The sequence below is a fragment of the Chrysemys picta genome, chromosome 19, assembly GCF_011386835.1.
Source record: "Chrysemys picta bellii isolate R12L10 chromosome 19, ASM1138683v2, whole genome shotgun sequence".
Lineage (NCBI taxonomy): Eukaryota > Metazoa > Chordata > Testudines > Emydidae > Chrysemys > Chrysemys picta.
In genome coordinates, this window is record NC_088809.1 from 24,265,234 (window position 1) to 24,289,826 (window position 24,593).

Sequence of the window (24,593 nt, forward strand, 5' to 3'; positions counted from 1 at the left end):
AAATGCTAAGTCAGGGATGTGGGGGATGTAAATGTAAGGGAGTGGGGCCCTGGGCTAGAGTTTGCTGAAAGCCACGAATGCAAAATCCGGACACAGAAATTCTGAACTAAAGCAGCCTCAGAAGGGAGCAGGAGAGTGCAAGCTGTCTGAGATCGCGCCTGACTCAGAGGCACAAGAGATGATTTTATGAAATCAGAAGCAAGGAAAGGTGAGGCGGTAAATAGACCCAAGCTGGTAATGGGAATTGACACTGAGTGAAAGAAAACAATTACTGTGAAGGGTTCTTTGAGATGCAATGCAGGCGTGTGTTCCACTTTGGTGTGTGATGCCCAGCGCATCGGAGTGGGAAAATCTTGCCGAGCAGTACCCACAGAGGGGCAGCGCTCACGCCTTGTAGCCATAGCCCCTTCCCTGGCTATATGAGGTGGTGGCGCCCTGACCCCCCTCAGTTCCTTTGCACCAACCCCCCCAGACTATTCTCTGATGCAGAGGGGATGGAGGTAGGGTCATGGAATACAGATTTGCATCACGTCTCAGAACCACAGTTACAGTAAACTCTTTCAGCAAACTCTAGCCCAGGGCCCCACTCCCTTACGTTTACATCCCCCACATCCCTGACTTTGGCATTTGCCTTACGTGTGTGCCGACAGTACCCGACGATTGCAGTAACTGACTGTTTCTTGTATCAGAGGGGTAGCCATGTTAGTCTGAATCTGTAAAAAGCAACAGAGGGTCCTGTGGCACCTTTGAGACTAACAGAAGTATTGGGAGCATAAGCTTTCGTGGGTAAGAACCTCACTTCTTCAGATGCAAGAAGCCTTGCATCTGAAGAAGTGAGGTTCTTACCCACGAAAGCTTATGCTCCCAATACTTCTGTTAGTCTCAAAGGTGCCACAGGACCCTCTGTTGCTTTTGACTGTTTCTTCTTCTTCTTCTTCAAGCAGATGCAGTCATGTATTCCACTTAAGTGATTGACAAGTACTACCCCCCATCAGGGGGCGGGGTTCGGAGTCCACCTAACCAAGGACTGCAGAACCACCCTACTGACATGTGCATCTGCCCTGGAAGATGTGGTTATGATGTAATGGTTCGTAAATTGACGGACGGATGACCACGTACCAGTCTTGCAAATGCCCACTATTGAGACGTCACTGAGGAATGCTATTGACACTGCTTGCTCTCTTGTAGGATGACCTTGCAACCGCGGATGGGGTGTAGCCGAAGCTATTTCATATATGGCCTTGATACAGGATGTTATCCATTTAGAGAGAGTCTGTGAAGAGACAACTTGCCCCTTCATATGATACAAACAGGCAAGGTGAAGCAGAGAACTGTTTGGTCCTGCCCAGATAGAAGACTAGACATCATCTGACATAGAATTATAGAAGATTAGGGTTGGAAGAGACCTCAGGAGGTCATCTAGTTCAACCCCCTGCTCAAAGCAGGACCAACACGAACTAAATCATCCCCGCCAGGGCTTTGTCAAGCCAGGCCTTAAAAACCTCTAAGGAAGGAGATTCCACCACCTCCTTAGGGAACCCATTTCAGTGCTTCACCATCCTCCTAGTGAAATAGTTTTTCCTAATATCCAAACTAGACCTCCCCCACTTCAACTTGAGACCACAGCTCCTTGTTCTGTCATCTGACACCACTGAGAACAGCCTAGCTCCATCCTCTCTGGAACCCCCCTTCAGGTAGCTGAAGGCTGCTATCAAATCCCCCCTCCCTCTTCTCTTCTGCAGACTAAATGAGCCCAGTTCCCTCAGCCTCTCCTCAGAAGTCATGTGCTCCAGCCCCCTGTTCATTTTGTTGCCCTCCGTTGGACTCTCTCCAATTTGTCCACATCCTTTCTGTAGTGGGGGGCCCAAAAGTGGACGCAGTACTCCAGGTGTGACCTCACTAGTGCTGAATAATCACTTCCCGCGATCTGCTGGCAGTGCTCCTACAAATGCAGCACAATATGCAGTTAGCCTTCTTGGCAACAAGGTTACATTGCCTGACTCATATCCAGCTTCTCGTCCACTGTAATCCCCAGGTCCTTTTCTGCAGAACTGTCGCTTAGCCAGTTGGTCCCCAGCCTGTAGCACTACATGGGATTCTTCTGTCCTAAGTCCAGGACTCTGTACTTGTCCTTGTTGAACCTCATCAAATTTCCCGTCTTGTACCCTGCTCCTTGTGTTTTCTCCCAGTATCCCACTCCCCCACTTACCTCTGGGCTTAGGTCTCCATCCCCCAGCAAATCTAGTTTAAAGCCCTCCTCACTAGGTTAGCCAGCCTGCCTGCGAAGATGTTCTTCCCTCTTTTCGTTAGGTGGATCCCATCTCTTCCTAGCAATCCTTCTTCCTGGAACAACATCCCATGGTTGAAGAATCCAAAGCCCTCTTTCCGACACCACCTGTGCAACCACGCATTTACTTCCACAATTCGATGGTCCCTACCTGGACCTTTTCCTTTAACAGGGAAGATGGACGAGAACACGACTTGCACCTCAAACTCCTTTATCCTTCTTCCCAGGGCCACATAGTCTGCAGGGACCCGCTCAAGGTCATTCTTGACAGTATCGTTGGTGCCCACATGGAGAAGTAGGAAGGGGTAGCAGTCTGAGGGCTTGATCAGTCTCAGCAGACACTCTAGTCACATCCTGAATTTTAGCTCCTGGCAATCAGCACGCTTCTCGAGTCTCCCGGTCTGATCGGCAGATGGATAACTCCATCCCCCTTAGGAGGGAGTCCCCGACCACCACCACCTGTCTCCTCCTCTTGGGAGTGGTGGTCGTGGAACCCCCATCCCTAGGACAGTGCATCCCATGCTTCCCTTGATGGGGTCTCCTGATCCCTTCCCTCAGATGACTCTTCCAAACCATTCTCTGCCATAGTACCTGTGCAGAGAGCCTGAAAATGGTTTCTTACCTCTATCTGCTTTGGAGGTACATGGCTTCTCCTCTTTCTTCTTCTAGAGGTCACATGCTGTCAATTTTCTTCCCCATTCTGCATTGCCCTCTCTGATTCTTCAGCATACTTTGCCTGCAGTACCAAATGGCTGACTTCTATCCAGATAGTCTTCATTTTCTCTAAAAAAAGAACAGGAGGACTTGTGGCACCTTAGAGACTAACAAATTTATTAGAGCATAAGCTTTCGTGGACTACAGCCCACTTCTTCGGATGCATATAGAATGGAACATATATTGAGGAGATATATATACACACATACATATGCTCTCTGTATGTGTGTATATATATCTCCTCAATATATGTTCCATTCTATATGCATCCGAAGAAGTGGGCTGTAGTCCACGAAAGCTTATGCTCTAATAAATTTGTTAGTCTCTAAGGTGCCACAAGTCCTCCTGTTCTTCTTTTTGCGGATACAGACTAACACGGCTGCTACTCTGAAACCTTTCATTTTCTCTGAAAATCTAATATCCAGCATATGGAGATGCTGCTCCTGCAGAGATGAATGTGGCTTTGGAAAGAACACAGTTAAGTAGTCAGCCTAGTTCAAATGAACAGAGACATCACTTTAGATAAAAATTGGGGGTATGGTCGTAAATTCACTTTGTCCTTGGAGAACAGCATATAAGGAGGCTCCGTCACCAGAGCCTGCAATGCACAGACTCGTTGCGGATGTTATTGCTACCAGGGACTCAAAAGTGGAAAGGGATAAGATGCCAGGAGTTTGAATGGAGGTCCCATTAAAGCTACTAGGACTGTGTTAATGTCCCACAGAGGAACTGGCTCTCGGACCGGAGATGGAGATTAAGAACTTGCCACCATGTGATTGGAGAAGACGGATATTCCTGGAATAGGAGGACAAAATGCTGATATCACCACCAGATGCACTCTCAATAGGCTAAGTGAAAACCTGATGACTGAAGGTGCAGCAGGTACTCCAAGATGTCCTGGATAGAAGCCACTGTTAGTTAAATTCCGCAGGCCAATGGCCACACCGAAAACCGCTTCCGTTTAGCTGAATAAGCCATTCCAGTCGTGTGCTTTCTACTGCTGAGTAGGACTTATTGAAAAGCCACCACACACCACTTTTCTTCCTCATTTAGACACAAAGCAGCCACACTGTGAGATGTAGGGAGCTGAGTGTGGCACATAAAGTGTGACTGTGGTTCTGGGTGAGTTGGTCGGGATGGAGAGGAAGTGGTATGGGAGGCTGAACTGACAGTGCGAGAAGGTTGGAAAACCACCACTGCCTTAGCCATGCCAGGGCAATGAGCATGAGTTGGCCCAATCCATCTTCAGCTTGACGATGACCTGTGGGATGATTGGGGGAAAAGCAAACAGGAGAGCCACTACCAGCTGAGATGGAAAGCGTTGGACAGGGAGCCTGGACAGGGTAGAACAGATGACATTTCTTGTTCTCCCTTGCAGAAAACAGGTCAATCGTTGGAATGCCCCACGCTGCAGAGATTGCCCATACATTTGTCTTCAGAGACCACTCAGGGTTCGGGGGGAAAATACCTGCTGAGACAATCTGTGAGCTGATTCTGGACCCTGGGCAAGTGGTCAGCTATTGGAGTGCTCCTCTTCTTGATGCAAACCTGCCACAACCCGACTGACTCTTAGCAGAGCATCCTGGAGCATGCTCCCCCTTGCCAGTTCACATAATGCATTGCAGTGGTATTGTTGGTAAGTAGGTGAGCCACTAAGCCCCTGATACGGTGCAGAACAGTGCGACACATATTGTAAATGGCCTGAAGATCCAACACTTCGATATGCAGTGAGGACTGCTATTCCAACCACTGACCTTGAACTTTCAGCAAACCCAGATGTGCTCCTCAGTCCATTAGGGATGTGTTGGTGACAACAGACCTGGCTGGTAAGGGCCGGACGAAGGGAACGTCCTGACAAACATTCTCCAGAAGTGTCCACCACTGCAAGGCGTCCAGAACCAGTGGAGGGAGACAGACCAATCTGTCCAAGGAGTGAAGAGTGGGACTGTAAAGTGTGCTGAGCCACATTTGAAGGGAGTGAAGATGCAACCGTGCAAACTGGACCACATGCGTGCGAGTGGACGTGTGGCCGAAGAGCCTCAGACACATCAGAACTGTCATGGAGGACTGAGGTTGCAGACTGAGACAGAGGTGGTGAATTGCCTGAAAACAGTTGGTTGGCAAAAACGCTCAAACTCGTAGAGTCTGTTAGGGCCCTAATGAACTTGACTTTCTGAATGGGAACAAAAACGTCCAGTGTTTAGGAACAAACATAGAGTAGTGTCAACATGGGAAAGGACTTCGTCTCTGGACCTGCCCCACAGTAATCAGTCACCTAGGTACGGGAAGATGTGGATCTGTTTCTTCCTGAGGTATGCCATCACCACAGGCATGCATTTGTTAAAAACCCAAGGAGCAGAAGAGAGGCCATAGGGAAGCACTGCATACTGGAAATGACGCTCCACTATGACAAATAGAAGGAATTTTCTGTGGCTCAGGAAAACTGCCCTATGAAAGTGGGCATCCTGATGGTCCAGGGCAGCAAACCAGTTGTTCTGAGAGAATGCGGGGAGGATAGTTGATAGAATGACCATTTGGAACCTCATGTACCTGATATATTTGTTGAGGCTGCGAAGGCTGAGAATGGGTCTTAGTCTTCCGCCCCCCACCCCAATTTGGGCACCAGAAAGTACCGGGAATTGAAACCCTAACCCTGGTGTTCTGGTGGATCTCCTCCACTGCTCCCAGCACCATCAGAGAGCGCACCTGCTTGAGGAGCACTATCTTGTGAGAGCGGTCCCTGAAGTTGACACACCCTGTGGCCCATATTCGCCATAGTGATATGCTTATATGATCACATGACCTATTTCGTACAAGATGTATCCTGAGGTGTCAATGGAAAAGTTATGGTTTGCTGAATATGATCTCCTATTGGTATGCATGTATCATTTTTTATCTTGAGTTTTGAATATTGACTATGGATCTCTATTTCAAATGTGCTCGCTCCTGGGTAACTCCCACAAGTCAGTTCACATCCAGTCTAGCCAGCACATTGTGAAGGGACAACTCAAGGTAACAGCCCAGCAACGAAAACAATGGGCCATGGAAAAAGATTATCCTCACCTAATGGTCTTTTCTGTGAATGTCCTAGTCAGAATATGGGTAATGGTTCGTGCCATGATTTATTGAAGCATACAAGGGCATGTGACTAAATCATGTGTTATTGGACTTCATCTTGTGCCTGTACTTTCCCACAAACTGTACGAGGGACTATGCTGGGAACAATAAAGTTCCCTCCAGGAAGAAACTATAAAAGAGGAAGTGACATCATCACTTGGCCTCACTCCCCCTACAACACAACACCTGGAAACACCTTGGGAAGAAAAAGCACTGAACTGGGGAAGGGGAGTCCCAGGCAGGAAAGAAGGAAACCCTGCCTGTGTATGGAAGATTGCTGGACTGGTGCATGTCCTTTCCACACTGAGGGAGGGGCGGACTAGGTAATCATCTTATATTGGTCAGCCTTTTGTACCAGGGCAGGACAGTACAGTTCAGGGGTGCAAGGTTGGGGAGCTGTGGGGAATTGGCTGGAGCCAATTGTTAGTTCATGAATGGCTGAGGAGAAGCATTCCTGTAACTGCAGCTGGGTGTGTCCCTGCCTGTGTAAATGTTTGTGTGACTGCAGGACCAGGAGAGGTTTGCAGCTTGTCACAGCCCCACAGTGTGAGAGGGGGCCCAGACTGGTATGCCAGAGGGCTCAGCGCTACCGCGGTTCCAGGTTGCACCCCGGAACGCCCATCACAGACTGCAACAATGTCTTAGCCACCAAGCAGCCTTTGGTGATAAATGACTGAAATTCCTCCCTCGAGGCTTTGGGCAGCGGGTCCACAAACTCCAACACAGCTGTCCAATTCACAATCCCTGCTGGTTAGCAATGCGCATCTGAAAGGAAGAGCAGATGTAAGTCTTCCTACCCATCAAGTCCAGCCATTTAGAGTCCTTATCCTTCAGAGCGGACTTAAATCTGCCCTGCCAGGCTCTATTGTGGCTATGACCAGTTAGTTTGGAACTGGATGTGAGTAAAAATCTCAAATCCCTGCAACAGAACAATGTAGTGTTTCTCCATGTGCTTTCTCCAAAGCTGGCGTGCTACAGAGAACCTTAGCAGGCTCTAGGAGCACATCGTTAATAGTCAGGGCAACTCTCCTGAGGAAGGCAGCTGCAGAATATCCAACAACTTATGGGTATTCTCCTGCAGGAATTCTGCTTGAAGCAGCCACGCACTGCAAAAGGTCCTGGTATGCCTGGAAATCTTCCAGTACCGAAGGAGAGGAAGGGCCAGGCACCACAGAATCATCCAGGGATGAAGACGAAGCAGTTAACTATGCCAGAGCTGGATCCTTCTCCAAGACTGATGGATCTGGGTGGGACAACTCTGGAGACTCTGTAAGTGGAAGATTCACTGGTGCCTGGGCCTGCGGGGGATCGACGGTCACAGCCACAGGCCTGCTCGATGGTCTCGCCTTACAGCGAGATGAGGAGTGAGACCTCTGCAACTATGGAGCAACTCACAGATCCCCTGGAGGCCACGGGTATAGAGAGGGCTCTGGTGGCCAGTAGGCACCAGGCCAGGAGCCCTGGTCCTGACTGCAAGATAAGCACCAATCCTGGTACCCATAGTGCTCCATGAATGCCCCCCAATGCGGGTCAGGTGATGGAGAATGAGAGGGGAAGATCTTGACCTGGACACTGAGAAGTCCCGGGCTTTAGGGGATAAAGGTGGAGCCAGTCCAGAGGGTGCAAGCAACCGATCTGACTCATCCATAGCCCAGAATGAAGAGGGAAATGACGCCAACAGTGGGAACGGTACTGCCAGCACCAAGTACACCTCCGATGTTTCCAGTGCCGGAAGAGATGTCGACCCCAAAGTCAGCCTCAGTACCAAGATGACTAATGGCTCCGAAGTGGAGGGCAGTGAATGCCACCATGGTTACATTGGCGGCCCTGACAGCAGGGGTGCTGAAGAAGCTCCTGGTGCCAAGGACACCTCCTGTGCCGAGCCCAGCCCTAGCTCCCCTTCCACTGATTGTGAAAGGGAAGCATCAGGGTGTGGTGCTGACAGACCCATAGGGTTGGGGCCTGCCCACCCAACAGGGATATAAACAACGCAGCCCTGGCAAAGTCCTGGACCAAGGGAGAGATCGGGAAAGGGCAGAGGAGGCCCGTTGCTGCCAGATATGCTGCCAGCACGGAAACAGCTAGTGCCAGCAACACCCTCATTGGTACCGGAGTCAACAGACACCCCGGGGCCTGAACCAGAATCGACGGTATGGGGTCTCTGACCTCCCTGTGCAGTACCTGGGAGCGCTTGATGGGACCTGCTCCATCCTACATGCCAGCATTCACACTGTGCTGGTCTGTGCTCCTTCTGGAGTAGGCAGACGAGTCCCCCAGGACCTGGAGCTACCTCGCTTGGTTTTATGCCTCGGTACACTTGATTGAGAGCAGCTCCTCTGTCTCTTCAGAGGCGCCAGCTCCAGGACTCAAAGCAGCTGGACACTCAGAACCCAGCATAGGCCTCAGTGCAGAAGCAGGCCGCCTGGCCTGTTCAAGCACATGCTGCTTCAGACAAAGACCTCTTGTCACTTGAGTCTGTTTCGTGAAAGATTTGGAAATCGAACACATTCCTTGCCGTGGGCTTTGCCTGAGCCCAGCAAGCACCATGTGTGGAGATCGTAGTGGGGGATCACTCCCCCACACAATGGACAACGCTTAAACCCTGGTGAGGGTATCACCAGGGAAATACTTAAACAAAATCTAACCCTAAATCTAACACACACTATACTTGGGGTATTAATTAACCATATACAACTGGAAAAGTCACTAAGAAATAGAGAGACTATGAGGTTAAAACCACACAGAGCTCCAACTCCAGGCACAGGCAGTAAGAAGGAACGAAGTGGGGTCAGCACGTCACTGCCCCATATAGCCAGAGGAGGAGCTAAGGCTGCAAGGCACGAGCACCACTCTTCTACGGGTACTGCTAGGCAAAATGCTCTGGCTCCATGCGCTGGGCACACACCGAAGTGGAATGCATGGCTGCATCTACTCAAAGAAGAAACTTTATTCGTTTTGTCTTGTTAAAGATGCTATTTTTATATAAAACACCAGAGTATTAAGTAAGAAGTAAGTTTTGCCTATATTCAGACAACACCAATTCAGCGTGTGGGATAATTCAGAGCACAGATTATCTTGAAAACCTATAGTGAGTGGGATGATATATGCAGGAGATTGAAGGGCGTGGTAGACATGGAGCTGCTATACAATAATTTTATGAATACTTTGTGACCTAGTTAATGAGATAGACTGTTATAACTATATTCAGTTAGTGGAATGTTTATTATACCCCTCTATGGCTTCAACTGAATAGGGGCTCCCAGACAAGAACATCCCAGTACACTCTAGAAGAGGGTGGGCAAACTTTTTGGCCGGAGGGCCACATCTGGGAACAGAAATTGGATGGTGGGCCATGAATGCTCACAAAATTGGGGTTGGGCTCTCGTTGGGGGTGCGGACTCCAGGGTAGGGCCAGAAACAAGTTCAGGGTGTGGAAGGGCTCCGGGCTGGGACGGGGAGCTGGATGCAGGAGTGAGGGCTCCGGCTGGGGGTGCAGATGATGAGTTTGGGGTGTAGGAGGGTGGGACCAAGGGGTTCAGAGGACGAGAGGGGGATCAGGTCTGGGGCAGGGGGTTGGGGCATGGGGAGAGGCTCGGGGTGCAGGCTCCAGGCAGTGCTTACCTCAAGCGGCTCCTGGAAGCAGCAGCACGTTCCTTCTCCAGCTCCTACGTGGAAGTGCGGCCAGGCGGCTCTGCGCACTGCCCCATCCGCAGGTGCTGCCCCTGCAGCTCCCACTGGCTGCGGTTCCTGGCCAATGGGAGCTGCAGGGGCGGCACTTGGGACAGGGGCAGCATGCAGAGCAGAGGTCCCTGGCTGCCCCTATGCGTAGGAGCCGGAGGGGGGGCCATGCCACTGCTTCTGGGAGCCGTGTGGCGCGCCCCCCAACCCTGCTCCCCGGCTGGAGTGCTGGAAGGGGGCCATGCCGCTGCTTCCAGGAGCCGTGTGGAGTGGCCCCTGACCCTTCTCCCCAGCTGGAGGGCCAGAGTGGGGCCATGCAACTGCTTCCGGGAGCCACGTGGAGTGGTCCCAACCCTGCTCACCGGCTGGAGCACCGGAGCGGGGCAAGCCCCAGACCCCGCTCCCCAGCGGGAACTCGAGGGCCGGATTAAAATGGCTGGCGGGCCGGATCTGGCCCGTGGGCCGTAGTTTGCCCACCCCTGCTCTTGAAAGACAAAGGGCAGAGTTACTAGCTTCAAGGAACCTACATCCTGCCTCCAACAATTTGCAAGCCTAGTTTTGCCAGTGCTGGGAGCGAACAGATCAAAGGCTATGAACAGTTTAAAAGTAACTTGATTCCTTTGAAAGCAGTGATCAAAAGACTGAGCAGCATTTAAAGACACTCCCTGAAAGAGCAAGAGGGAACTCGTTTGTGAGTTAGCAGAACAGATTATGCCAACAAGAGTCTAGTAGGTCTTAGCTAGAGCTGGGAGGGAAACAGTTTTCCCATCCCATGAAACTTTCTGAGAGTTCAAGATTTCTCCCTTTCGAAGGAGAGAGAGAGCCCAGAATAGCCAGTAGCCCAGCAGTCAGGGCACTCACCTGGAACGCGGGAGACTCCAACCCAGGGGACTGTCCTGACAACCGGCCGCTTGTTATTCTGGGCACTCGCTCGCCCGCCCTCCCTCCCCATTCCCATAACAGAGGTTGTTCTGATTGACTGACATTTTCCCTTTTTAACACTGTATTTATTAACAGATCCATTCTTTTATAACAGATCATATTAAACTTGCTGTACACCTTAAACAGCAATAAGCTTAGTATAAACACAAACACACAGTTATAAACTGTCCTCCGGGAAGTCCCTGAAGCTGTACTGATGAGACCTGCTACCAGTCACCTTCTTCTCCTTTATGGTATTGATCACATATTGTGACTGATGCTTTTCTATTCTGTCTTCCTCTTCTGTCTTGTCAGTTGATCATGTTGGTTAAAGTCTTTCATTATCTCATGTTTAGATCCAAACTTCCGTTTTTCTTACATTTAGATGCGTAACTTGTTAGTTGTCCTATCAAAACTTTTACACAATATTTAGCTTTGTTCCTATTGCCTCCTATCTATTTTCCTGATTTTAATATCTTAATTCTAAGTTTAATTGTGACTGTTGCTGAAGGGGTTTCTCTCTTTCTCAGTATTCAAACAGAAGCTCTCAAAGTCCCGGTTTGGTGGCCAATAATGACCCTCTTCCAGCAAACTCCAAAAAATTCCACCATCCTTCTTAGTCCTTATCTTTTTGTCTTCTCCCCTGCAGAACTTTGACTTAATCAGTTAGCTTTTCTAGTACCAGAATTTCCCACACATTTTTATACCAGCCAATAGTTTTAAGAGAATCGCTCCTCTTCTATCACCTTGCTATGGTAATTCCAGCAGCAACTACAAAAGAATGATCAGTTCTTTATGGCTTTTATAAGACAGAGTTTTCAGGACAATTGAATACGAATACTAAGGGGGTTATATGACAGCTGACACCCTGTTATCTCCCTTATGGAGCCTCCAATGGCTTTCCAAAAGGTCTTAATTTTGGAGCACATCCACCATACATAGAGAAATCCTCCCGTTTCATATGTTCTCCCATTCCTCAATTTTTGTACCTATGCCTACTTCAACTTTCCATCTTCTCATGAAATGTAGTTATTTCCTCCACACAAGTTAGAAATTATTTTGTAGTGGAAAGTAAGCATTTATGTTTCATGGATGTAGTGAGTACTTTTTCAATTTCTGTCAATTTTCTGCATAGGTTTCCTTTTTTGTGGGGATGGACTGAAAAATCTCAGTTGTAGTTACTGATATACTGCAATTTTGGGGTCTTTTGAGAGTTGCTTTATTTCATCAAGTGATCTAAACGTATTGTCTCTGAACAGTTGGCTGAATTTTGATATACCTGTAAGTTCCCAAATGTCAAAACTTTCCAGGCTATTATTGGGGTTAAATTCTATATTATCTACTATGGACACTGGATGTGATGGGTATGGGTTCTGCTTTCTAAATAAAGTATCCAAAGTTTCTACTGTTGCTGTCATAAAAAAAAAAGACAAAAAAAGAGTTGTTATATGTTGGTTTTGACCTACAGGTTTTCTTTATCCAGGGGATCCCGTGGAGTTTGGCTGCACAACAAGAAACTTGTTCTATCTCTACCCAGTGCTTATTAGGGTTTGGTGTTATCCAGTGCATCGGGTTTTTGATCTGACTAGCTTGGTAATAGTGCTTGATGTTTGCTAAAGCCAAGCCAAGCCTCCATTTTGCCATGGCCTTTGTAAAGCAGGTTGCTTAACTCTGGATTTCTTATTTTCCCAAATGAATTTATTTATCATAAATTGCCAATGACCTATGAGGCTTCCTGGAACTCAAATGGGAAGTGTTTGGAAAAGGAAGTTAATTCAGTGCAAGACATTCATTTAGCTGTTACAATTTTGTCTAACATGAAATTTCATATTTTGACCAATTTCCAGATATTTTGATTTTCTTAACGAAAGGACTATAATTAATATTACATAAATCTTACCATCTTTTAGAAATGTGTATTCCCAGGCATCTTATTGAAGTCGTACCCATTTATATTTAGCTTTTATTTCTTTCAGTAGATCTGAGCTCACACCTACATCCTGACGTGTGGCGTTTATTTTAAATTCTGACTCTTCACCAAATTTTAAGATTCCTTTTTGCAATTCTAGTAGTGTGTGAGCTGGATTCGTAACAAATGCCACGATGTTGTCCACATATAAGCCTAATTTGTGTTCTCTGTTTCCTACTGTAATTCCATTTATATTAGGATTATTTCTGACCGACTGAACAAATGACCCCATTACTATGTCCAAAAGAAGAGGTGATAGTTGGCTTCCCTGGCAAATGCCTCTAAAAGGAAGCTTTTTTCCAATAGATACCCATTTGCATTTATAGTAGCATATAGGTTGGAATTTAAAACAAAAATCAAACTTTGAAATGTAGGGCCTAAAGAACTGACATTTTCCAATAAAAACATTTTGTGGTAAAATTCCCAACCAGGTCTAGTGTTGGGGTGTCTATAAGAAGCTTAGACCGACCAGGATCCCATGGGGAAGAGGGATAGACCCCTGTAAGCTAGACATGCACACACACTGCTTGTCATTTTAAGACCTCTTTTTGCTGAAATGCTTTGGTTCTAAATAAACGATACTTGGCTTTAAGGAGGCCGTCTGGTCAGTGTGTATCCTGCCATTGCTCCCGGAGGGAACAGAACTGCAGGTACTGAACCCAAGTCAGGCCTGTGAGGTGATCAAAGTTAGTGCCAGTGCTGAGAGCAGGAGACTTGCGATTCCACCCTAGAGAGGTGATGGCCTCAGACCTGAGGGGTGTGCTCACGGGGGGGGGGGGGGGGGGGGGAGGGGGGGGGGCGGGGGGGGGGGGAGCGAGTCTTTTAGAACAGTAATTGTGACAGAAGGGAGCACCAAAGCCCTGATTTATACATGCACCAGTGAGGAGATGGGTGAAACAAATAGTAAATTCCAGAGAATGACGCTATAGAAATTGTATTCCTGCACTAATCTAATTCAAAGGTCTTGGGCAAAGTCATGGTGACAGCAGATGACAAAGTCACACCAGTAGTCCAAAAGCTATGGCATGGTCCATATCCAGGACACAAGTTATGAACCAGGGGCTGGCTAAGATGCTGGCTGACAAAATTACTGAGAAGTAAATAATGGTGTGAGTGGAGTGCCCTCACCCTGTACCTAGAGTGGATTAATAGTCGCAAAAGTTTTTGCCAAACTCGATGCTAAGAAAGATTTCTGGCATTATCCCCTGAATTCAAAAAGCTGCACTGTGGTGGTTCCAAGGGCTCTAGGCTTACCAAAAGGATGGATTCAGTATTGGGTCATTTACCTCAAGCGGTTTGGTACATGGATGATGAGGAAATCTTTACTGACAATGAGAAACAGCTGGAGAAAAGATGGAGTGAAGTGTGTGTTTGATTTCAAGAAAGGGGACTTTGCCTCCCTAGAAATACATGTTGTTTTGGGCTTAATGAAATACAGCTATCAGTTGCAGCAGATGGCAGTACGCCTGGCACAAAGAAAGTAGAAGTTCTTCTTAAAGCTCCAAGACTATTATTATTGTTATTTATTATTTGTATTTGCGGAGCACCCCAGAGCCCTAGCCATGGACCGGATCCTATTCTGCTAGGCACTGTACAAATACAGAACAAAAAGACAATCTTCTACACCCTGACCAGGGGTGCTGAGAGCCTTTGAACCAAACTGTAAACCCTGCATATAATGGAAACCACTTCAAGCCAGGGGGTGTGGCAGCACCCCCCACAGCCCTAGTTCCAGCACCTATGACCCTGATACGCCAATATTCACCACTGTCATTTAACTAGGATATGTCTTATAGAAAGTATGGCTTGTGAGGTGTCATTCTGAGTCTTGATCTGCTAGACAGTAATATCTTGCTGGATTGTGTGTGCTATCGTCGTATGTGAAGTTAAGAATTTTGGCTACGTATGTGTTACTGAACCATGTCCTGAGACTGAAAACACCCACAGGCAGTCTTTCAGGTACAACAGTAAAAAGGCCAAACAATGTTAACGGCTTATTGAGGAAATGCACACAAGCACAAGGATTACCCCAGGAACTGCGTACAACAGGAACCTTTCAGAGATAGCCCTACTCAATGGGAACTGTTTGACCCAGGTCACAGCAAAAGAGCTTTGCAGCAAGTGGGGAGAAGATAGAAAAGGGGGAAAATGACATTATGGGGAACTTCACTCTGCCTATAACAACATACCTAGAAACACCTGCGGGGCAAGGACTGAACTGTGGGAAGTGATGGTCCCAGGCTAGAAAGATCTTTAGCCTGTGTATGAAAACCTGGGAAAGCCAAGGCAACTTGTGCCTTAAGAGTCTGCCAGGCTGTTTATCACTCAGGGTGAGAATCTGCTAATTTGTATCCTACCTATCTAGTGTGTTACGCTCATTTTGCAGTTTTTGTTTACTTACTAAGGTAATCTGCTTTGATCTGTTCGCTATCAAAAAATCTACCTCTTGTACTTAATACACTTGTTTTTGTTTTAAATCCAGTTTGTGGAATTCATAACACGGGGGGAGGGGAGGGGAGTTAAAAAGCTGTGCATCTCTCTCTCCACATTGTGGGAGGGGGCGGATTTCATGAGCTTACGCTGTACAGATCTCTGTGCAGCGCAAGATGATACAATTTTGGGTTTGCACCCCAGAGGGGGTGTGCACTTGAGTGCTGGGCAACTCTGTAGCTGAAGCCTTCCCAGGCAGAGCTGATCTCAGTGTCTGTGTCTCTCTGCGGCTGGGTGGGTCCCCACCTGTGTGTGCTGGAGGAGGCTCGAGGGACTGGCTCAGCAGGACAGGGTAAGGGAACCCACGTTGGAGGAACAGGCGGGTTCAGTGGTACCCCAGAACATCAGGTGGCACCCCAGAAGGGGGAGCAACCCATCACACAATCCCTGCCCCCAAAAGGGGACAATCTAAGCACAAGACAAGAGACACCAGATGGATACAGACAGACTGATGGGGCAGTACAAAGAAACTATGAGACACAGAAAATGAGACTAAAGAATGCAGGAGAGTTGTGCATTCTTTTATGGGAACCTGGGACGTTTTTATTTCAAATGATCTGAACACTTCAGAGCCAACAACTGATCAGAAAAGGAGCAGTATGGATGGGGAATTCTCAAACAGAAACAGCTTTGCAATATTCCAAAAGGCTTTAATGGAAGAAGCATGCCTACCACCTTTTAAACTGGATACATCAGCATTTGTTGCAACTTACGCTACCAGAAGTACTTGTTGCACCTTAGAGACTAACGAGGACTCCTCGTTCTTTTTGCTGCTACAGACTAACACGGTTACCACTCTGAAACCTGTTACGCTACCCCTGTTAGCTTAGGTGCAATGCTGCTCCAGTTCCATAACCCAGGGTGAAGAGTGACATATGGCTGGTACACTGTGGGTTATTGGCCAGGGTGAGGAGATGCCTGGCTGGTACACTGCCCCGCCAGGGAGTTATATGGGGTGAAGGGTGGGGTCTGGCTGGTATGTTACTCACTTGTAATTGCTGTTGATGTCAGAAACTCTCCAGACATTCTGCAAGTCGAAGTCCATCCTCACAACTTCCATCTCAAACCGGTATTTCACGTGGTCTCCTGGAACAGCATAGGCACAGCACAGTTACGGGCACTGGACACAGCCCAGGGAAACCTAAACCTGACAGCTGCAGCATGACAGGACTGGCTGAGCAAGAGGCCAGAGGGTGTCTGAACACTGTGGGATCGGTGCTTTTCCAAATGTCACAATCACTTGCTCAGGTTAAGGGGTGACTTGATTACAGTCTATAAATACCTACACATGGGGAACAAATATCTGATAATGAGCTCCTCAATCTAGCAGACTAGTATAACATGATCCAATGGCTGGAAGTTGAAAGTAGACAAATTCAGACTGGAAATAAGGTGTACATTTTTAGCATGAGATAATAATTAACCATTTGGAACAATTTATCATAGAATATCAGGGTTGGAAGGGACCTCAGAAGGTATCTAATCCAACCCCCTGCTCAAAGCAGGACCAATCCCCAACTAAATCATCATGACCTTAAAAACCTCTAAGGAAGGAGATTCCACCACCTACCTCCCTAGGGAACCCATTCCAGTGCTTCGCCACCCTCCTAGTGAAAAAGTTTTTCCTAATATCCAACCTAAACCTCCCCCACTGCAACTTGAGACCATTGCTCCTTGTTCTGTTGTTTACCAAGGGTCATGGTGGATTCTCCATCACTGACCATTTTTCAATCTAGATTGGATGTTTTTCTAGAAGATGTGCTTAGGGAATTATTATGGGGAAGTTCTCTGGCCTGCATTACACAGGAGGTGATACTAGATCACAATGGTCCCTTCTGGGTTGGAATCTATGAAAACCTGGTAAACAAAAAAGTGAGGGACTGGATGTTAATGAACCAAAGTTGGCAAATCGGAAGTTAGGCCTAAATGGCAAACAGAATAATGAGAAGATGGACTATTCCAACCAACAGCCCACTTTGGGGGCTAGGACATGCAGCCTGATGGAGGGATTTCTGGAGGAGGGGGAATGCCGGTCAGGACTCCACTCCACTTGTGGGACTCTGTCCTTCGCCCATGGACCCCAAAGGTCTAATGATCATCATGCAGCTCAGACCTCAGAACATCAGCAGGGACACCCGGTCAACAGTGCCACACCAGCAAGACACCAGCCGGAGACATGTGAAATCATGCTGTCTCCCCTTCCCTTGTGGGTGTTCCTTTCTGCCCGGCTATTTTTCCTCCTGTCCTATCTCCCTGTCTCTCTTGGCTTTTCATCTGATCCTGAGGTCAGCACAACGAGACAAGACAGCCCATCCAGCTTTGCCCTGGCTGAGAGAGACTGTTAAAGGAGAGGGACCAGCCAGACGATATCTCAGACGGAAGATAAGCCAGAGCTCAGTGCAACTACTGCAGTGGCTGATCTACCAACCCACAGCATCTGTCTGCAACTGACCTGACACCTGAAGTCCCGAAAACGTTAACAAAAAATATATTTCCCCCACCGTTAGTATACTCTCTCTTCTCCCCTTTGTATCTGTCTGTTAAAAGCAGGAAAAGCGACCATCCTTCATATCTTAGAGCTGAGCAACAAAACTCTTTCCTTGCTACCAAGAAAAGTTGTCCCACAAAATAAGAGACCACCTCATACATCGATTTTAAAGGGATTTTGATAGGTTTTGGTTACGTTTATCATATCATATAATTCAACTGCTGTTTTAAAGTGCTATACAAATTGTTTGACCTCTTTTTCTCTTGTGTATTCTAACTAATAAATCTCTAAACTTCAGCATGAATTTCCTTATTTAATCTGTTTAATGTTGGAAGTAATAGCCCTGGTCTACACTACAAGTTTAGGGCGAATTTAGCAGCGTTAGATCGATTTAACCCTGAACCCGTCCACACAATGAAGCCATTTTTGTCGACTTAAAGGGCTCTTAAAATCGATTTCTGTACTCCTCCCCAACAAGGGGATTAGCACTGAAGTCGACCCTGCTGGGTCGAATTTGGGGGTAGTGTAGACGCAATTTGACGGTATTGGCCTCCGGGAGCTATCCCAGAGTGTTCCATTGTGACGACTCTGGACGCACTCTCAACTCAGATGCACTGGCCAGGTAAACAGGAAAAGCCCCGAGAACTTTTGAATTTCATTTCCTGCTTGGCCAGCGTAGCGAGCTGATCAGCACAGGTGACCATGCAGAGCTCATTAGCACAGGTGACCGTGGAGTCTCAGAATCGCAAAAGAGCTCCAGCATGGGGAGACGAATCCGTGCTATCCGAACTCCGTTCCAAAAGACAAAATGCCGGAATATTTGAAAAAATCTCCAAGGGCATGAAGGACAGAGGCTATAACAGGGACCCGCAGCAATGCCGCGTGAAGCCTACCAAAGAACAAGAGAGGCAAACGGCCGCTCCGGGACAGAGCCCCAGATATGCCGCTTTTATGATGAGCAGCATGCCATTCTAGGGGTTTCCCCTACAACTATCCCACCCCTGTGCTTCCCTCCTCCCCCACCCCTCCCAGGCTACTTTGGCAGTTATCCTCCCATTTGTGTGACGAATTAATAAAGAATGCATGAATTTGAAACAACAATGACTTTGTTGCCTCTGCAAGTGGAGATCAAAGGGGGAGGGGAGGGCGGTTGGCTTACAGGGAAGTAGAGTGAATCAAGGGGGCGGGTTTTCATGAAGGAGAAACAAACAGAAATTTCACACTGTAGCCTGGCCAGTCATGAAACTGGTTTTCAAAGCTTCTCTGATGTACAGCGTGCCCTGCTGTGCTCTTCTAACCGCCCTGGTGTCTGGCTGCGCGTAATCAGCGGCCAGGCGATTTGCCTCAACCTCCCACCACGCCATAAACATCTCCCCCTTACTCTCACAGATATTGTGGAGCACACAGCAAGCAGTAATAACGATGGGAATATTGCTTTCGCTGAGGTCTAACCGAGTCAGTAAACTGTGCCAGCGAGCTTTTAAACGTCCAAAGGCACATTCTATCACCATTCTGCACTTGCTCAGCCTATAGTTGAACTGCTCCTTACTGCTGTCCAGGCTTCATGAGCTACGGGAGCAAGGGGTAGGCTGGGGTAAGTGTGACCGTGTGGTGCTGCCGACTGGGAGAGCAGCCTGAGGCAGAAGCCTCCAGCTGGCATGATATTCCAGGCAGGACTGAATCTCCATTAGACGAAACTTAAAGAAGAGAATGACCTGGAGTCATTCCCATTTTTGTCCAGGCGCCCCCGACCGACCTCACTGAGGTCAGCCAGGAGCACCCACGGGATGACGACGACCGCTAGCAGCCGTATTGTACCATCTGCCATCCACAAGGCAAGGCAAGCGGATGCTGCTGTGTAGCACTGCAGTACCGCGTCTGCCAGTAACACTCAGGAGACATATGTGACAGTGAGCTGAGCGGGCTCCATGTTTGCGGTGGTATGTTGTCTGCACGGGTAACCAGGAGAAACAATTTTTTGCATTGCATTGCTTTCACGGAGGGAGGGAGGCCTGACAACATGTACCCAGAACCACCCACGACAATTTTTTGCCCCATCAGGCATTGGGAGCTCAATCCAGAATTCCAATGGGCGGCGGAGACTGCGGGAACTGTAGGATAGTGCAACGCCGAAAGTCGACCCGCTAGCCTCGGTACTGTGGACGCACACCACCGACTTAATGCGCTTAGTGGGGACACACATAATCGACTGTATCAAATCAATTTCTAAAAAATCGACTTCTATTAAACCAACCTAATTCCATAGTGTAGACATACCCTTAGGGTCATGGTAAAACCTTTCACTCTTTGGGCCCATTTATTCCATCTAAATTAATACTGCAATTCCTCCAGGCCCCGAACTCCTCTAATCAGCCCCCTGAGGCCGGATCAATTGGGGAGGCATATTCTACAATTGAGGGTCTGGCACTGAGAACATCCTATCCTCAGCCTAGATCTGGGACTGTCAGCTCAGGTGCCTCCAACAACCGAAAGTCCTGGAACAGGAGGCACAAGCCAGAAAGAGGGCTTTATCCCCCACTGGTGGGTGCTGCATGTGTCTGTCTGTGAGAGGGCAGGAATTCAGGTTTATTTACCCTGCTGTACTTGTTGCTCAATGGCCTGAGCACTTTTGGGAGAGGAGATGCAAACAGAATTATTAATGACACACAACCTTTCAAGAAAGCCATGAACATTTAAGTCCAGAGACAAGATCTACTCATCCTCTGTCAGAACCCAAGGTTGAAGTTGGGGTGATCTCTGGTAAGATTTTTAGCATGTGTGTAGGTTCTTCTATGGCTTAAATGTTTTCTCTGAAATGCCTTTGCCTTAAGAATAAATGTGCTTGTTTATAAAGAGCTGGGTGGTAACTTATAACTGTGGGCAATACACAGGTCACAGCCCTAGGAGAGAAAGCAAAGCACAGAGGCTGGCCTATTAGACAGTCTCGTTCACTGGGGGGGGAGGGAGGGGAAACTGTGCAGCCTTAAAAATCCCCCAGTCAGTAAGGAATGAGACAGGGGTCTCAGCCCAAAAGAGGTGATGGCTGGGAGCCAGGAACCTGAAGTGTGTGCCCTTGAGGTTTCCTGAGTGACATGCTGCTAGGCAAGTGGTGCACCAGCTAAAGCTTCCAGGGGATGGCCAGGTGCAGCACTGGATCTCCAGGTGAGGTCTGGACACAGCAATCCACCAGAAGATAATGCCACCTCCTAGCCAGAGGAAGACGGACAAAGCACACCTGGCTATAGCTACTCTTTGTGTAGCAAAGGACTTAACAGGACCCTCCAGAGGGATTTGGGAGGTGGCTGCAGCAGAACACAAAAACACAGCATAATCTGGGTGTGTGGTTTCCCTCCTCCTGGACACACCATGAGGGCTGCACCGAGAAAGGGACTGGTTGGCTCACCTGGGTGGCACAGATGTGCGTGCTGATCCTCCTCATCGGCACAGACCCCCAAGCACCAAGCATGGTAGGCGAATGCAAACAGATCTTCAGGCTTTGCAGGGCGGGCAATGGCTCGGCTCAGCCTCTTCAGCCATTCCTGGCATTGCTTAAAGGTGGAGAAATGGCACCTGCAGGACACATAGATTCAGTAGGGCCAGTCAGGATGGATGGACAGGGCATTCCACGGCCTTGCAGTTCAACCAGGGGAGGAGAGGGAGATCCAACCGCCTTGGGAGGACCAAGGGGCTCTGAGCTTCCCATCAGAAGGCTGGGATGGACGGATGGACACGTGCACGCGTGCATACATACACGCACGCGCACACACACGTGCACACACACACCTGAGAGCACCCTCCAGGATGGCAGGGCTTGACTCAGCAGCACAGACTAGGGCAGGGATTCCCCAAGGTCTGCTGGCCACCCCCGTGGCTGGAGAAATTTTACACTGTGGCAATAGGAGGGAACTATGCAGCTACCTGACCACTTTGGAGTCCTTGCAGATGATATGAAGCTGGAACATGTCCCGACTCTCCACGCTTTCCATCATCCTCAAAGGCACCTGAAACAGAAAAACGCAGAGAGTCACTTGACAGCATGGGATGTCCCACACCAGCAGGGACCCCAGCCTGACACTCTCTCATTGTGCATCCCAGTCAAGGCTCTCTGAGCCTCTGAGCAGCAAAGAGAATCCCCCATTTACATAGCTTCATGATGCACAATTTAGTCTCCCCCTCAATCCCCACCCTGTCCTCCTCTCTCATTGTCAGGGAGGAACAGACTAGGGAGGGCAGAACAACAGGGGTGCCTGGAACCACTGGATACGGCCTAGCGGGCAAAAGGGGATCACAGATGCAGAAGAGACAAGGGCAGCAGGAAAACAGGGGACTGAAGAAACTTGAGAGTAAGGCACTGTGGGACGAGGCCTCAAACTACAGCAGCGTGGGCCATAGGTCCTGGCACCACACCCCTGGCCTCAATAGAAGAAGAATCATGTCTAGTCTGGTCTGCAAGAACATTTTTCACTGGTCTTAAACCCAACTGCTGGGGGGATTAGAGCCTGCAAGAAAGGAGAATGGCAAGGGAGAAGTCTGACCATCACCCACATGCCAACACAAAGGTCTTCACCCCATGAAGGGGAGGGACAGCATTTCTGTGACTTGCTAATGGCACTGGAGTATGTCAGGCTGCGTGCCTCTTTAGAGATGCAGCTTCTGCATCACAGGGCAAGTGGCCACCTACTGCAATGACTCCAAGACCTAATTTCATGGAGGATGAGGAGAGACCTGAAAGTGGTTTCTGCAGCCACAGAATACTGCAGCAGCCTAAGAAAGCCAGAGGCCTCGGTTGTGAGTAACAAACCAGTGACAGACAGAGCTGCACTTACGTTGATCACAGAGTCTTTCAATTTGATATGAAGCCGGTAGTTGGAGATGGCGATCACGGCATCATTAGCATGGCCCAAATACTCCACACCCTCACCCTGCAGCACAGTGAATGGGACCTGCAAGGGAGGAGAGACAGTCAGAGCAGCTGTCAGACAAACACACCCACAACTCCTTGTGCAACGGGGAGCCAGCTCTGCTAGTGCCTTCTCCAGGCTATTTCCACATGAAATCTGTAGGACACAGTGATCTCAGTGGAACCTGAGTGCAGGCAGCAGGGCACAGTGCACCGCCCCCCATGAATTCACCTCCCAAAGCTCTCCTGTGTGAAACGTGGGGCCCACAGTGGAACGTGGTGCTGAACAGCATCGCTACAGAACTCGGAGAGGATTGGAAGCGTGTTCACAGGCAAGTTTGCTAGACTGACCTGCAATTTGACTCAGCAATGCTTGGGCCCTCAAAGTCACCTTTCCAGGAACATCTGGTTTGTGTTCATACAGCTTCCGGGAGAGCTATTTGTACCACAAGCACTGGTGCTCCTGTCCTGTGCAGACTGGCAGCAAGGTCAGTGGGTGGCAAGGAGAGGGATTTAAAGTCACTGGCTTTCTCACAGTAAACACAGCACTAGCATAAGCAGCAGGTGGAAGGGGAGGGATCTCAATGAAATCACTTGTTTGGAGGCACTTTGCATGTGTCCCAGAACAGGAAGCAAGGCGTCTGTGTAGCCCAAATTGAATCACCTCCCCAGACAGCACCATGCCATGGAATGGTCCGGCAGCGTCGTGTATATGTAACAAACAATTAGCTGCAGCATGAGACCCGCTGGCCACAGCCCAAGCAACTAGAGGAACCAGACACGGGATCTGGCCACAATCTCTGCAGACAGGACTGTACACGAACCACACAATCACTTCTGTGGCTGCCGATAGAAATGAAAGTGCAAGACTAATGGATAGGCCATAAACTAGGCCTCTCTCTCTCTCCTCCTCAGTCAGGAAGTGACCCAGCTATTTTAAAACCTGGAGGCCATGTACACAGCCAGATATAATGTTCATCTTGTGCAAAAGAGGGGAGGGAAAGATCCAGAATAACCTAAAATTGGCCACCGCTGTGCTCTCCCTTCTCCCTCCTCCTCAGCGATTCAAAGCCCAAAGCTTTGTTAAGGCAGGCTCCTCTTCATAAAGCTAGGACATCCGATCACAACATGTGATTTAGGTGAGCAAATCTCACAAAAATATCAAGTAGCCATAGTGTTCAAATCACAGGCTGTAATGTGCCCACAAGGATTTGATTAAATTATTCCTTACAAATACTTTAATCAGCTCCAATTCCCGTGTTTTAAAACAGATATTCTCTCCTGTTTAATTTCATATACTTTGGTGGCCTACATGAGTGCTGCCTAAACACTGAATTTCCTGGCTCCCCACATTTTTTTAAGTCATTAAGGATTTCTCCCCTCTCAAGTTATTTGCAGGGCCGTCGATTAATCGCAGTTAACTCACATGATTAACTAAAAAAAATTAACTGCAATTAAAAAAATTAATCCCAATTAATCACATTGTTAAACAATAGAATACGAATTGAAATTTATTACATATTTTGGATGTTTTTCTACATTTTCAAATATATTGATTTCAATTACAACAAAAATACGAAGTGTACAGTGCTCACTTGATATTTTTATTACAAATATTTGCACTGTAAAAATGATAAAACAAAAACAGTATTTTTCAATTTACCTCATACAAGGACTGTAGTGCAATTTCTTTATCGTGAAAGTGCAACTTACAAATATAGATTTTATTTTGTTACATAACTGCATTCAAAAACAAAACGATGCAAAACTTCAGAGCCTACAAGTCCACACAGTCCTTCTTCTCGTTCAGCCAATCACTAAGACAAACAAGTTTGTTTACATTTACGGAAGATAATGCTGCCCTCTTCTTATTTACAACATCACCAGGAAGTGAGAACAGGCGTTCGCATGGGACTTTTGTAGCCAGCATTGCAAGGTATTTATGTGCCAGATATGCTAAACATTGGTATGCCACTTCATGCTTTGGATACCATTCCAGAGGACAAGCTTCCATGCTAATGACACTCAT

The 24,593-nt window shown here is 48.0% G+C and overlaps 1 protein-coding gene across 8 annotated transcripts in view; it reads right to left on the reverse strand.

Annotated features, from left to right (window-relative positions):
* The window catches only part of MTMR4 (myotubularin related protein 4), a 125,386-nt gene that overhangs the window by 25,949 nt on the left and 74,844 nt on the right, over positions 1-24,593 (reverse strand). For all 8 annotated transcript variants that reach the window (XM_065573086.1, XM_065573091.1, XM_065573087.1 and 5 more), the window contains 4 exons: positions 22,491-22,607; positions 21,583-21,665; positions 21,068-21,234; positions 16,166-16,262 (listed from right to left, as the gene is read on the reverse strand). In XM_065573086.1, coding sequence (XP_065429158.1) covers positions 16,166-16,262; positions 21,068-21,234; positions 21,583-21,665; positions 22,491-22,607 — 464 coding nt within the window. The remainder of the gene's footprint in view (positions 1-16,165; positions 16,263-21,067; positions 21,235-21,582; positions 21,666-22,490; positions 22,608-24,593) is intronic.